At 38.2% G+C, this 16,340-nt stretch overlaps 1 protein-coding gene across 5 annotated transcripts in view; it reads right to left on the reverse strand.

Moving 5' to 3' along the window:
- Positions 1-16,340, reverse strand: part of Spast (spastin) — a 60,785-nt gene that overhangs the window by 32,745 nt on the left and 11,700 nt on the right. For 3 of the 5 annotated variants that reach the window (XR_015453201.1, XM_087216490.1, XM_004839262.4), the window contains exons 2-3: positions 3,380-3,466; positions 1,037-1,120 (exon numbers count right to left, since the gene is read on the reverse strand). Coding sequence is in view for 4 of the 5 variants with exons in the window: in XM_087216490.1 (XP_087072616.1) it covers positions 1,037-1,120; positions 3,380-3,466 (171 nt within the window). In the remaining variant the exon portion in view is untranslated. The remainder of the gene's footprint in view (positions 1-1,036; positions 1,121-3,379; positions 3,467-16,340) is intronic. The other 2 variants (XM_087216491.1, XM_004839263.4) reach the window with 1 other exon arrangement.

A 16,340-nucleotide genomic window follows, 5' to 3' on the forward strand; every position in this document is an offset into this window, starting at 1 on the left:
ACTTTTAGTCATTACGTTTTAGAGATACAATGAGATTCAAATGAAGAGTTTCTTTCAAAATAATATGAAACGGAGATTGAATAGGGCTATAAAGTAGAGTTGGCAAACTTTTTAAAGGCCCAGATACAAAGCATTTTAGGTCCCTGCAGCAACAATTCAACTCTGCCATTATAACAGCATGAATGCATAAAGGAAGGGAAGCACGTGTGTGTTTCATAAAATTTTATTTTTTTATTTTTTGGTACTGGGAATCAAACTCTGGACCTTGCACTTGCCAGGAAGGTATTGCACCACTAAGCTACATCCCTGGCCCTAGTTTTAGTATAATAGTAAGCAGGGAAGCCAGGCATGGTGGTGCACATCTGTAATCCCTGCACTCTGAGAGACCGAGGCAAGAGGATTTTAAATTGAAGCCCAGTCTGGGCAACTTAGCGATTTAGCTAAACTCTGTCTCAAAATTTTAAAAATGACCGGGCATGGTGGTGCAGGCCTGCAGGCTCAGCACTCAGGAGGCTGAGGCAGAAGGATTGCCTCAAGTTTGAGGACAGCCTGGGCAACATAGCGAGTTCAAGGCCAGCCTGAACTACATAGCAAGATCCTGTCTCAAAAAACCAAGACACAAAAATAAAAAGGCATGTAGCTCAGTGTAAAGGCTCTGGGTTCAATCCTCAGTACCAAAAAAAAAGCAGTGAGTTGAGTTTGACCACAGACTGTCATTTACCAGCCTTTGTTATAGACAAATCAAGAATAGCCATAAACACCACCTGCCTCGAAAGCTCAAGGTCCTGAGTTCGATCCCTGATACAAAAAAAAAAAAAAAAATAGAATAGCCATACATTGGTAATTAACAAAGCTCAGTGACACATAATAAGATGTTCATTATATTCTCGTCTTTTGTAGAGAAGAATGCTAGAAAGTTTCTGTAAGTTAAAGACTAGGCCACATTTTTTTCAATCACTGATCTATTTCTGTTGCAATTAAGGATTAAACACACATTTCAAATATATATCATACCCAATTTTACATAAATTGATACCTAGAAGTTGTAAACGATCCTTGGCCATAACCAAATTAGTCATCATTTTTGCTTGAAGACGTCTAGCTCTTTCACATTGTTCACCTAAAATTAAACAAGAATTAATTAAAATATCTACTATTCTCTGCTAACATTGTTTCAAGATAAAGCATCATCCCAATTATCTCATGGAGAATCAGGCTTTATTGAAATATTATTTTCAAATAATATCTACAGAAAAAATGACTTTTACTTTCTCATGATGGTTTCAAACCTATGTGGTACTTCACGCATGTTTCATGAGACCTAAAACATTTTTCACCCACCTTTCAAAACGCTTGAAATTGAGATGCATTCATCATCAGTGAGAATTTACAAATGCCCTCGGCCAGGTTGCAATCATAGCCTGTGCATGTACACGTTTGTCACAGATATCAATACTGTTCTTACATCTAAGTAAAACAACACATTCTATTTGATAAGAATAAAATTCAAATCCTAAGTGACAAGAAGAAACTATTGTAGTCTAGTTTGCAGGTTTTCCTCTTAGAGATACAACAGAAGACAATTTCATTTAATAAAATACTGTTTTTCTTACAATCAATCCATTGTCCTCTAATTTTTCCTCCATGTAGCTGACAAAGGCCTGCATGTTTATCAAGGTTTCAAAGGCCCAATTTCCCACACTTATTTGCTTTATTCTGCTTTCTTTTATACAGTAACCAAAAGTAGTCATTATAATACAAAGGGAAAGGAAAAAGGCAGGGTCAATACTGCACATACTACAATTATGTATTAGAGATTTAGCTTATATTAGATAGCAGAGTCAGCCAGCTACCCAACAAACAGCTGCTAAATGGATTGAATGGATTGATTCTTAGCATAAATAATTTTTAATTCTCATTTTATTTTAGCTACGATAAACTGAAATATAATCATGTGGTGCATAATGACATTTTGGTCAACAATGGACCAAATGTATGACAGGGATCTCAACCATGCTGGTATAAACAGACTTTAGTGTATGATCTTGGGTTCAGTTCCAAGCAAAGCAAAGCAAAGCAAACAAATGAAGCACTACCCAGAAGTGCAAAAGGAATCTGTGGATTAACACAAATTTTTCTCCTTGATAATGAAAAAAGGAGCAGGTTTCAAAACAGGGCTAATGTGCTGGGTGTGGCAGTACAGCCTGTAATCTCAGCACTTGGGAGGCTGAAGCAGGAAGATCACCATAAATTCAAGGCCAGTCTGGGCTGCATAACAAGTTCAAGGTTAGCCTGGACTACATCATAAGACCCTGTCTCAAAGAACAAAACAAAATAGAACAAAAACTAGGGCCAAAGCATTTGACTGATGACCACATTACTACTTGCTACAAGTAGTCAAGTTTGAATATATCCAGTTACAGCTTCATTTTTAAGATAATAATAATGTTAACAATAACATTTAAAAATGTCTATCTTGGGGCCAGGGATTTAGCTCAGTGGTGCCGCACCTGACTCGCAACCACAAGGTCCTGAGTTCAATCCCTGATACCAAAGAAAAAAAAAATCAAGCTTTGGCCAGGGGATTTAACTCAGTGGTGCATTCACCTGCCTCAAAAGCACAAGGTCCTGAGTTCAATACTCATTACCAAAAAAAAAAAATGTCTATCTTAAAACAAAAAGATCTGAAACCAGGGCAATTATGTGAATTCAGCAGTTTCCCCTTATCTGCAGTTTTGGTTTTGGGAGTTTCAGTTATCTGTGGTAACTGCAGCCCAAAAATATTAAATGAGCCAGGCATGGTGGCACACTCCTGCAATCCCAGTACTCAAGAGGCTGAGGCAGGAGGATTTCCTAAATTCCAGACCAGCCTGGACTACACAGTGAGTTCAAGGCCAGCCTGCACTATATAGTGAGACCCTGTCTCAAAAAAGCAAAACAAGGGCCAGGGATTTAGCTCAGTGGTTCCACTGCCTGCCTCACAAGCGCAAAGACCTGGGTTCAATCCCCGGTACCAAAAAAAAAAAAAAAAAAAAGCAAAACGAAAGAAACAAAAAATTAAATGAAAAAAAGGCCAAGAAATACTCAAGTCATAAATGTTAAACTGTGTTCTTCTTCCAAGGAGTGTAATGAAATCTCACCCTTGCCTGGTCTGTCCTACCCATGACATGAATTGTCCCTTCTTCCAACATATCCACGGTGTACTGTTCATGCTAAACTGCATGAAGTAGCCATTTTGGTTATCAATGCAGTACATATGGCTTGGTAGGATCTGCACTTTCCAGCATCCACTAGGAGCCTTGGAAAATATCCCCCATTGACAAGCAGGGACTACTGTCTAATGCAGGAAAGCTGCAAACAAATATAAATATAGCCTTACCTTGTCCTGTAACTATGACAGCTATTCCTTTTTCTAGTTCTTCGATACCTTTCTTATACCATTCCACAGCTTGCTCCTTCTGTCCTGCTTTAAAATAGAAATCATTATTTGTATATATCGTAAGTACTGACAAGTATTTCACACATTTCTCAAAGCATGCTGCTAACAGATGATACACAAAAAATAAAGTTGTGATGAAGTCTAAGAAACATTACTATATGACTTCTTGGTACTTTTGGCAACTTAGTATGTGCATGAATCTCCGAAAGGGGCAATACATATGTCTGTCAAAATTTTAAGGCTGTGAATCCTTTTTTTTCTTATTGTCTCATAGCACTGATGCTAGTAACAACTGAAGTGCTATACTGAGAAATAAATTTTTATTTAGAGAAAGTTTAGCCTTCAGCCTCTTTTTTTTTTTTTTTTTTTTGGTACTGGGGATTGAACTTCAGACCTTGAGCTTGCCAGGCAGGCACCGGCACCACTGAGCTAAATCCCCAGCCCTTAGAGAAATTTTAAATAAGTGGGTTTAAATACATATACTGTTGGAAAATATAAATACGATTTCAATGACAGTGAGGAAAAGCACGATTCAATCTAATTATATTCAAATTTAATGTAACACGTTCATTGATGAGTGATTCAAGTTTCTGTTTTGTTTTTTTTCTTTTTGGTACCAGGGTACCAGGGATCGAACACAGGTCCTTGAGCTTGCACAGCAGGCGGCGAAACCACTGAGCTAAATCCCCGGCCCCTGTTTTTTGTTTTGTTTTGTTTTGTTTTGTTTTGTTTATTTTTTGAGAAAGGGTCTCACTATGTAGTTCAGGTTGGTCTTGAAGTCACAATGCAGCCCAGGCTGGCCTCAAATTTGCAGCAATCCTCCTGCCTCAGTCTCCCAAATGGTGAGATTACAGGTGTGTGCTACCACACCTGGCTTAAAGTTTCTATTTAACATGACTGTGCCATCATAACTAGTGCGTGGCATTACAAGTGTGGCATTTAGTTACAAATTATCTGGCCAGACGTAGTGGCGCACATCTGTGATCCCAGCACTAGGGAGGCTAAAGCAGGAGGATTAGAGGTCAGCCTGGGCTACACAGAGCTCAAAGGCCAGTCTGAACTACATAGCAAGACCCTGTCTCAAAAAGATATATATTTTTTTTCTTTGAACCAAATGATTGGTTTAAAACATTAATTCTTGACCCAAGTTAAGCTTTAAAAGTTTATGCTTGGGGCCTGGGATTTAGCTCAGTGGTTCTGTCGCCTGCCTTGCAAGAACAAGGACCCAAGTTCGATCCCCAGTACCCCCCCTAAAAAAAGTAGAAAAAGTTTATGCTAAAAATTCAGCATAGTCAAAATACACATAGGGTACTTCTGTAAAGTGATAATTGTATATAAATCTCATTTTCTTTTTTGGGACTGGGGCTTGAACTCAGGTCCTTCTGCTTGCGGGGCAGGCAGCAGAACCACTGAGCTAAGTCCCCGGCCCCTTTTGTTTTTGAGAAACAGTTTGAAGTTTACGCTGGCCTTGAACTGACTATGTAGCCTAGGCAGGCCTCAAACTTGTGGCTATCCTCCTGCTTCAGCCTCCTAAGTGCTGAGAGATTACTATGCCTAACAAGTCTCATCATTTTTGAAAATTAATTTCTTACTCCATAGACTATAAAGCTTCCTGAGTGGCCAATACCAAAATGTAAGAAAGTGAAGGTGGCAATCACTGATGAGAACTACATTTTTCATCCCCCCCCCATAACCTCATTTAATGGGAAAAAAGTTATTTATTAATATTATTTGAAATTTCACAATCAATAAAATACCATGTTTTTTAACAATATAAAATACCATGTCTTTTTTTTTTTTTTGGTACCAGGAATTGAACTTGGATCCTTGTGCTTGCAGGGTAGGCAGTGATACCACTGAGCTAAATCCCCGGCCCTCATATATTTTAATAATATAAAATAGATGAAATATTTTTATTTTTACGAACACTACAAGCAGGCTGTGGTGGTGCAAGAGGCCACTGTGAGATGTGTCAAAGCCCGGGTGTCTGAGGACATGTGAGGGCACCTGAGGACACAACCCCGTTGTTTAGCGCTGGCACATGATGGGGCTTTGTTATAATAATAATGAATCAGCACTGACGACCACACATGATCTCATGGCTATGCATGGCCGCGAGGCTGTTTTGTATTACTGCAACTCAGAAAAGGTGATAAAGAACACAATGCTCTCGAGCTCTAGAGCTGCAGCTCCAACTCTCATACTCTGATGCTAGAAATTAAAAAAAAAAGGTTGGTTCCTACTTTTTTATGATATCTGCTCCACGCCTGTTCTTTTCTTTGGGCATTTAGCTTGATGCCCAACAGGTTGCATGCACCTATAATCCCAGCACTCAACTGAGGCAGGAGGACTGCCACGAGTTCGACTCCAACCTAGGCTACATAGCAAGACCCTGTCTCCAAAAACCCAAAATAGGGGAAAAAAGGACTGAGATGTATAATGGATGTTGGGAAACGAGTGTTCAAATGGGAAGGGGAACAAGGGAGGAGGGAGGGAGAAAAGAAAGGACAAGAAAAAAGTGAAAATAGAAAATGCAAACAAAGCTTCTGTACATAGGGATGGGAGGGAGGTTGAGGGGGGAATGGGATAACATAAAATAAAATTTAATTTTAAAAACCCCAAGATAAATAATAAGTGACAAATGTTGTAACACACACAAGCACTGTATGCTGTCTGGGCGAGAGTGTGCTCAGACTGAAGCCTCACCCCTTTATGCTGGAGGCAGGATGCGATGCAAGACTCACTCTGCCCTTACAGATTTTTACAAATCCGATTTCCCACTTGACTATTGAGCAAAGTTACGAACACCACATAGATTTTTTTTGAACTTCGCTTTCAAAGGGCGGAAAGTTTGAGCTTGGAACTGTTCAACAACTGAGGTATCACTATGGTTCATTAATTTTCATTTCGGTACAGTATCCCTATGTCATCTTATAATTAACTATTTTTGAAAAGATACTGAAAATGTTTTCAGTTTTCCAGTATTTCAAATAATGCCACAACAGACATTCTTACACTTGTCCCCTAATGCATATTGGCCACTTTTTTTTGGAGTCAGGGTCTTGCTTGTAGTGCAGGCTAGCCTTGAACTCTCACTATATAGAACAAGGGGACTCGTGGTGATCCTCCTGCCTTAGCTCCCCAAGTGTTGGGATTACAGGCGTCCACTGCAATGCGTGGCCCAGCCAGTTTCTTGAGCTTTTCTTAAAAAACTGATGAATTTGGACCAGGGATTTAGCTCAATGGTGCCACTGCCTGCCTCACAAGCGCAAGGTCTTGAGTTCGATCGCCAGTACCAAAAAAAATGATTAATTTATCACATTTTTTTCATTTATCAGAAATGAACTGCTTTTATAAAATTAATTTTATTGGTACATTTTAGGTGTACAATATAATGACATTCATTATTGAAATTTGCACCTTTACAAAATCCATCTTGGTTCTTGTATTTTCCCCTTCCCCTGCCCTCCCTTCAACCCCGCCATCCCTATTTACAAAGACTTTCTTTCCATTTTTTCATTTTCTCATATTCCATTCCCTTCTGTTCTTTCCCCTACCCCTCCCAATTTGCCTTCCCCTTTGCTCCTTTTCTTCCCATTTTATATTATCTATTATACCATTTAGTCCTTATTTAGACTTTGTTTCTCACACTAAACTATTTGGTATTTACATATGTGTCCTATTTATTTCACTTAAAAGTATCACCTCAATGTGCATCCATTTAGTTATAAATGTCTCTAATTTCTCATTTTTTATGGCTGAGTAGTACTCCATTTTATTTTTAAAAACACATTTTCTTTATCCAGTCTCCAGTTGATGGGCAACTGGGCTGCTCCCAAGTTTTAGCTATGATAAATTGTGCAGCTATGAACATAGGTGCACATATATCACTGTGGTATTTTAATTCTTTGGGGAAGACACCCAGCAGGGAAATAGCTGGGTCAAATGGGACTTCCAGCCCTAGTTCTTTGAGGTATCGCCATATGATTTCCACAGTGGTTGCACCAGTCTACACTCCCACCAGCAGTGGAGCAGGGTTCCTCTTTTCCCACACCCCTGCTAGCATTTGTTATTGATTTCATGACAGGAGCCATTCTTTCTGGGGTGAGATGGAATCTCAGCATGGTTTTCATTTCCATCTCTCGAATGACCAGTGATGTTGAACATTTTTTCATATGTTTACTTGCTATTTCTTCTCCTTCTTCTTTTTTGTACTGGGGATCGAACTTGGGTCCTTCTGCTTGCGAGGTAAGCAGCGGAACCACTAAGCTAAATCCCCGGCTCTCTACTTCATTTGACAAATGTCTGTTCATTTCAGATGCCCATTTTTGGACTGGGTCTTTAAATCTGGGAGGTCTAATTTTTAAAAATTCTTTATAGATTCTAAATAGTAGACTTTTGTCTGAGGAACAGCAAGTGAAAATTTTTTCCCACACTGTGGGTTGGCTCTTCACACTGCTGGTGGTTTCTCTTGCTGTGCAGAAGCTTTTTAATAAGAAGAGAACCTACTTGTTGACTGTGCTAGTTCATGAGCAACTGAGGTTTTGTTCAGAAAATCTTTTCCTACAACATCTTCAAGAGTTCTACCTAACCTCTGTTCCAGCCAGATCAGCGTTTCTGTTTTAATGTTTAGATCTTTAATCCATTTTGATATTAGTTTAGTGCATGGTGAGAGATATAGGTCTAGTTTTAATCTTTGGCAAGTTGAAACCCAATTTTTCCAGCACCATTTATTAAAGAGGATATCTTTCCTCCAGTGAGGGTATTTGGCTCCTTTGTTGAAGATGAGGTGCCTGAGTATGTCTGGAGTTGTTTCTGCATCTTCTAATCTGTTCCACTGGTCTTCAGGTCTGGTTCTTTGCTAATACCATGCTGTTTTTATCACAGTAGCTATGTAGTATAGTTTCAAGTTGGGGATTGTGATATCCTCTGCCATGTCTCTGTTGCCTAGAGTTGCTTTTGCTATTCTGGGTCTCTTCTTGTTCCAAATGAATTTTTGGACTGTTTTCTCAAGGTTAGTGAAGTATGCTGCTGGAATTTCAATTGGGATTGCACTGAATCTACATAGCAGTTTTGGAAGGATAGTCATTTTCACTATGTTGATTCTTCCTACCCAGGTACAGGAGATGTCTTTCCATTTTTTGATATTGTCTTCAATCTCTCTTTTCAGAGTGCTATAGTTTTCTGAGAAGAGGTCTTTGATTTCTTTTGTTAGGTTAATTCCTAGGTATTTCAGTTTTTTGGATGCTATTGTGACAGTAACTGTTTGCCTTATTTCTCTCTCAGTGAGTCCGTTGTTTGTGTAGAGGAAAGCTATTGATTTTTGTGTTAACCTTGTATCCAGCTACTCTACTGAATTTGGTTATTAAGTCTAGAAGACTTTTGGTGGAGTTCTTGGGGTCTTCTATATAGAGTATCATGTCACCTGCAAATAATGACAATTTGACTTCTTCATTTCCTATCTTTACTCCTTTTATTACTTTCTCTTGTCTAACTGCTGTGGCTAATGTTTCCAGAACTATATTGAACAGGAGTGGTGATAGCAGACATCCTTGTCTTGTTCCTGATTTTAGTGGGAAGGATTTCAGCTTTTGACCATTTAGTATGATATTGGCTGTTGGTTTTTCATAGATGGCTTTCATCAGACTGAGGTAGAGACCATCTATTCCAATTTTTTGTAGGGTTTTATCATAAATGCATGTTGGATTTTGTCAAATGCTTTTGCTGCATCTATTGAGATGATCATATGGTTTTTGTCCGTGCCTTTATTGATATTTGTGTATGTTGAACTATCCCTGTATCTCTGGGATGAATCTCACTTTGTCAGGGTGTATGATCTTCTTGATGATCTTCTGGATTCTATTTGCCAGTATCTTATTAAGGATTTTGCATCTATGTTCATTAGTGAGATTGGCCTATAGTTCTCTTTTTTGGTTGGGTTTTTCTCTGCTTTGGGGATCAAGGTGATGCTTGTTTCCAGGAATGAATTCAGGAGTATTGCTTCCCTTTCGATTTCATTGAAGAGTTTAAACAAACTGCTTTTTATGAAAGCTTGCAACAATTTACACTCTTAATAGCAATCTATGTGAGTTCTCACCAGCAACATCCTTATCCATTTTGATTCAGTCATTTATGTATTACCTAATATATTTTATATGAATTCTGTGTTGCCCAGGCTGGTCTTAAAGTGTGGGGTTTGATTTATCCTCCCACTTTTGCCTCCAGAGTAACTGGGACCAGAAGCATGAGCCACCATGCCTGGCTCCTAATTTTTTAAAATGAATAAATAAAACTTTCCAATTGTTTGTTTAACAAAGAAAGAAAGAAAGAAAGCAAGCAAGCAAGCAAGCAAGCAAGCAAGCTTTCAACAGTCACCTAGAACCAAACTGATAAAAATTAATTTCAATGATTCTCAGAAGAGCTGGGCATGGTGGCACATGCCTATCATCCCAGCACTTGGGAGGTTGAGGCAGGAAAATTGCCATGAATTTCAGACCAGCCTGAAATGCATAAGGAAATGGTGTCTCAAAAAAAAAAAAAAAAAGATGCCCAGAAGAAGCTGTGGCAGGGGACTGTGCTGTGGCCCAGATTCCCAGGCAGCCCTGCACAAGAAGTCACATCCATCTTCAAAGGCAGGAGTTTGCAAAGTGCAGTCTGTAACCTCCACTGATCATCCTTTTGATTAAATTGTGGTAGAAAAATCAAAATTTCCAAAGGTTTCCAGTGTTAAAACGCCTCAAAGATACTTTAATGTTAGGTTCTCAGTAGTTTATAATTTCCCATCTACATTTTCTTTTTAAGCCCATTAACCTAAATAAACTCAACCAACCAAACTTCATCAAATCAAGAAAGGATTAGGTTGACAGGAACTTACAGCTATGTCTTGGGTTTGTTTTTTTTTTTTTTTTGATTGTCGTTGCTTTTTGGAGATAGCGTCTTGCTATGTATAGTTCAGCCTGACCTAAATCCATGGTGATCCTCCTGCCTTAGCCTCCCAAGTGCTAGACTTTAGGCATACACCACCATGCTTGGTTTGTTTTAATTTAATTTAGACTATTTATTAGATATGGTAAAATTATTTAAGAATCATTTATTAATACTAGGTATGGTAAAAAAATACAATGAATGTTGAAATGTTTAAAAACTTATTACATTAGTAGGGTGTGGTGGCACACACCTGTAATCCCAACACTTGGGAGGCTGAGGCAGGAGATGCCATGAGTTTGAGGCCAGCGTGGGCTACACAATGAGTTTAAGGACAGCCTGGAATTCACAGCAAAAAAACAAAAATCAAAAATCTATTTGATTTTGTTTTTTGGTACTGGAGATCAAACTCAGGACCTTGTGCTTTCCAGGCAGGCGGCAGATCCACTGAGCTAAATCCCCAGTCTCAAAATATCTTATTGCAGTAAAAAATACATTGCATTAATCGCTCTCAAAATACTCCCTCTCACAGGGCCAGGGATGTAGTTCAGCAGTGCAGCACCTGCCTGGCAACTGCAAGGCCCTGAGTTTGATTCCTAGCATGCGCGCGCGCACGCGCACACACACACACACAGCCAAAATACCCCCTCAGCCAAATATAATGGCACATACCTGTAATGCCAGCACTCAGGAGGCTGAGGCAGGAGGACTGCTGTGAATTCAAGGCCAGGCTAGACTACATAGCAAGACCCTGTCTCAAAAAACAACAACAACACTCCCCCTCTCACTTCAAACATATTTATCACAAGACTCTTGGCACTTTCTGAAGCAATTCTGGAAGTTCTCTTTTGTATCTTTAATTGTACTATCATGGCTGCCTTGATGTCCTAAATGGATTCAAAACATTTATTATTTTTATGGTCATTCTGATTTGGGGGAAGAGCTAGAAGTTGTGCAATGCCAGATCTAGTAAGGTGGATGAGGACACACTGTAGTTTTCCATGAGCCTGCCTTTGAGTTGGATGTTGCTCAGTGCTGGAATTCACATTTTTTTATCACATCTCACAAAGAGACTTAAGAGGACTTTAAAATGTTCCAGTTAAGGCCGGGGATTTAGTTCAGGGGTTCCATCGCCTGCCTCGCAAGCACAAGGTCCTGAGATCAATCCCCAGTACAAAAAAAAAAATGTTCCAGTTATGACAAGAATAATAGGAATCAAAGTAAAGAGGAGTATTTTGAGATTAATGGCAGTGTCTTTTACTGTAATAAATTTTTTAAAAATTTAAACATTCACCATACATTTTGATCATACAGTGCAAGCCAGGTCTACTGGTACATAACTATAATCACAGCTTCCCCAAAGAATGAGGTGGGAGGATTTCAAGTTCAAGACCAATTTGGGCAAATTAGAGAGACCCTATCTCAAAGAACAAAAAACAAAAACAAAAAAAAGGCTAGGGATGTGGTTAAATATGCACAAGTCCCTAGGTTCAATTCCCAGTACTGTTTTTCAAAATTGAATGAGGGCCGGGGATTTAGCTCAGTGGCGCCACGCCTGCTTCACATACTCAAGGTCCAAATTCAGGGCCCGGAGATTTAGCTCAGTGGCACTGCTCCTGCCTCAAAAGCACAAGGTCCTGAGTTCGATCCCCAGTACCAAAAAAAAAAAAAGAATGAAATTCTGATATTATACTACATGAAAATGGTATAAACTAGATACAAAAGGAGAAATACTGTATGTCTGTATGCGTCCACTAATATTACTACCTCATATTAGTGAAACTAGGCAAACTAGGCAAAGTCACAGAATGTAGAACACAGGGTACCAAGAACTGGAGGGCCACTGGGCGTAAGGGCACATGCTTGTAATCCTAGAACTTGGGAGGCTGAGACAAGAGGATTGTCATGAGTTTGATGCCAGCCTGGGCTACACAGTGAGTTTGGGGGCAGCCCAAACTATAAAACAAAGCAAAACCCTGCCTCAAAAACAAAACAAACAAACAAAAATCTGAAGGGCAAGGGAGAAGGGGAGGAAGGTGAGAACAGAGGAAGTTATTGTCTAAAGCATGGGTGTCCAACCTGACTTCCTTGAGCCACAATAAGTGAAGAGGAATTGTCTTGGGTGGCATATAAAATATACAATATAGTTAAGGTATATAACAAGACTTCTTTTAAATATATTTTTATAATAATACTTTTTATAAGAAGGCATTATAAATATAAAACTAGTGGGATATTTGACCTTGTTTGTGAAACGAATTCACCAGTATCTGGTTCAATGCAAGTGGTCACAATTCTTACAAAGTTTTCATGATGCTTGTCAGAAATTTTTTATCTAACTTTACTCTGTTTTATTCCTAAAAACAGTTGTTCACAAATGTACATATTGCCAACAGCACATGAATAAGGTGTGATTGCGTAGCAAGGGATTTTTCTCTGGGAAGACAGGTCTTACAAAATTTTAGTAAAGACTCCCAGAAGCACAGAGGAGGTGAGCCACGCGGGTGCCAGAAGCAACTCCCTGCCCACCCCCCTCGAAATGAGAAGACACATAAACAAGTCTCAAAACCAGACTTCCAGAACACCTACAGCAACTCCAAAGGGAAAGGAGACGGAACACTCAACCACCTGGACTCCCTGAACTGGCAATGAAAAGAGGATCTGGAAAAAATGAAATCAGAAATAATTTCTCAGATAACAGCAGAGATTGTGCAAGACGTGATTAACAAATCTAGAGAGGAGCTCAGGAACATGATGGAATCCCAACATAGGAAACAAATGGAATCCATAAAACATATGAAAACATTTCCAGGAGATTAAAAACTCCACTGAAAGTTTACACAGCAGAATGACCAATGTGAGGACAGAATTTCAGATATAGATGATAAGATCGTGGGCTGGGGATTTGGTTCCAGCGTCTGCCTCACAAGCGCAAGGTCCTGAGTTTGATCCCTGGTACCAGAAAAAAAAAAAAAGAAAAAGAAAAAGAAAAAAGAAGATTGCAAATAGTGACCAGGAAAAGAAAAATTGCTTTAAAATTGTAAGGGACCACGAGAAATCAATCCAGCAGCTCCTAGATGATGCAAAGAAGAAAAACATAAGACTGATTGGGCTCAATGAAGAAACAGGAAAGAGTGCAGATGACATTAAAAAAAACTGTTCACAGAAGTGATGGCAGAAAACTTCCCAAGCAAGGGAAAAGAACTTGACATACAGATAAGTGAGGCATAGAGGACTCCAAATACCCGTGATAAAAAAAAAAAATCTACACATAGGCATATAATTGTTAAGATTCCAGAAACCCAACAGAACAAAGTTCTACAAGCAGTTAAAGAAAAGAAACAAATCAGATACAAAGGAAAGCCTATCAGAATCAGAGCAGACTTCTCAATGCAAATCCTCAAGGCAAGAAGAGCTTGGAGTGATGGATTTCAAGCCCTTAAAGAAAACAGCCTCCAACCCAGATTGATGTACCCTGCAAAAGTATCTTCCAAAATTGATGGAGAAATAAGATACTGTCATGACAAAGAGCACTTTAGGAACTTCATGAATACCAAACCAGCACTCCAAAAAATTTTAGACAATATCCTAGGAAAAGACAACAAGGATCACAACCCCAGGAAGCCCAGCAGAATGAATCCGTCAGGCGTGACAAGAAATTAAACGCAAAGGGCGAGAATCCAACAAACAGAAAAAGTCATGACAATGATAAGTCAATATGTATGAGTTATAATCATCAATGTTAATGGTCTCAATTGACCAATCAAAAGAAATAGACTTGGGGCCAGCGATTTAGCTCAGTGGTTCAAGGACCCGAGTTTGATCCCTGGTACCTAAAAAAAAAAAAAGAAATGGACTGGCAGAATGGGTCAAGAAGCAAGATCCAACAATATGCTGCATACAAGAAACAAATTTAATTAAAAAAGAAACTCATAGTCTGAAAGTTAAAGGATGGAAAATAATACTCCATGTGACAGGAACCTGAAAAAAAGCAGCAGTAGGGATCCTCTTTGCAGATCAAGTGGATTTCAAACGAAAATCTGAAACACTCTGGTCCCAAGTATTTCATTTAAGAGATACTCAACTTGTATGTACAAATCTATGGTGAACATGTGTTTTCATTCCTCTTAAGTAAAAACTTAAGAACAAGACTATTAGTTCTTAACAGTAATACAAACAATTTCTGTATTGTTTTCCAAAATGGTTTTATCATTTTACATTCACATTAGCAGTATTAGAAAGTTCCAACTGGTTCACACCTAAGCTGACATTTGTTCTTTTAAAACTTTTAACTTCATCTTTCTAATGAGTGTATAATTCAATCTTGTTATTGTACTGATTAGTATTTTTCTCATTCTAGTGTTGCACACCTTTCCTTGTGCTGTACTGGCTATTTATCATCTTCTTGTGTCTACTTTTTAATTTGGTTGTCTATTAATAAGCTGTAAGAGTTCTTTATATATTCTGGTCATAGGTTATATGCAATATAAATATAGTCTGTTTATGGACTACTTTTCATTTTCTTAACGATGTCATTTAAAGTTTCAAATTTTGATGGAATCCCATTTATCAATTTTTTTCTTTTATACATCATGTTTTTTATATCCTAGGAAATTCTTGCCTACCCTAAATTCATAAACATTTTTCCTTATACTTTCTTCTTAAAGTTTTATAGTTTTCATCTTTTATATTTAGGTTCATAGATCCTTTCAAGTTATTTTCATGTATGGAAATAAAGAGTTGAGGTTAACTTTTCATATACAGATAACAGGTTTTTTAGTGCCATTTCCTGAAAACACTATCTTTTCCTCTGCTCTTGAATTGAGTTTATGTTCTATAAAATGTTAAATAATCTTTCAAAACTCAGTGGACCATGTATGTGTGGTTCTATTTCTAGATTCTCTGTTTAATGCTAATGATCTGTATGTCTTTCCTTACACCAACAGTGCTTTGATTACTGTAGCTTTAGAGGAAGTCTTAAAATTAGGTACTAAATGTTTTCCAACACTTTTTTTTCACTTTTCTAGGTCCTTTGTACTCCTACATAACTTTTAAATTTCAATATTCAATTCTTCATGTATAGGAAGTGTACACAGACCTGAATTTTTATGTATACCTTGTCTTTTCTTTTTTTTTTTTTTTTGGTACTGGGGATTGAACTGGGGTCCTTGCGCTTGCGCAGCAGGCGGTGAAACCACTGAGCTAAATCTCCGGCCCTACCTTGTGTTTTCTAATCCTGCTAAATTCAAATACAAGTTCTAGGAGCTCGTAGAGATTTCTTAGTATTTTCTCTGTAGATGATTTCATCTACATATAAAGATTTTACTTCTACCTTGCCAATCTTATACTAACTGTGTCATTTTATTGCCAGACTATTTTGGTTTGGGCCTATGTTTCAAAGTTTAATGGACAGATGAACAGTAGGCATATCTGCCCTTGTTCCCCACTTTAGGGAGAAAGCACTGTATCTTCTCCATTCACATAAGGCGATTTTTGCTGGAAGTATGGAGTATATGTCTTTGATCTGTTGAGAAGGTTCTGTTCTACTTCTAGTCTCCTGATAGCTTTTACCATGAACAGCTGTAGAATTTAGTCCAATACTTTTTCTCCAACTACTGACAGGATCATGTGTCTTTTTCCTTTCCTCTGTTAAAATAATGACTTTTGGAGGTGGATCTTCCAATGCTGAAACAACACTGCCATCCCCATAATAAAACCACTTTCTACATACTGCCAGATCTGACTTCTAATAGTTTCTTTTGTGAAACAAATTTCTATCTATGTTCATACTTTTTTCTATTATCTTTATCCAGTTTTAGGATTAGCATGATGTTGATTTCCTAAAATGAGGGGAGAAGTGTTCCTTCTTTCTTCTGCTTTAAATGTTTGATATAATTTATCAGTTAAAATGTATATGAGCCTGTTGTTGTCATATAGGTGGTTTTCAAGCTAGGAATATACTTTCTTTAATAGGTGC

Source organism: Heterocephalus glaber, unplaced genomic scaffold (genome assembly GCF_053883595.1).
Source record: "Heterocephalus glaber isolate CG9 unplaced genomic scaffold, H.glaber_assembly_v1.0 deba00001457, whole genome shotgun sequence".
Lineage (NCBI taxonomy): Eukaryota > Metazoa > Chordata > Mammalia > Rodentia > Bathyergidae > Heterocephalus > Heterocephalus glaber.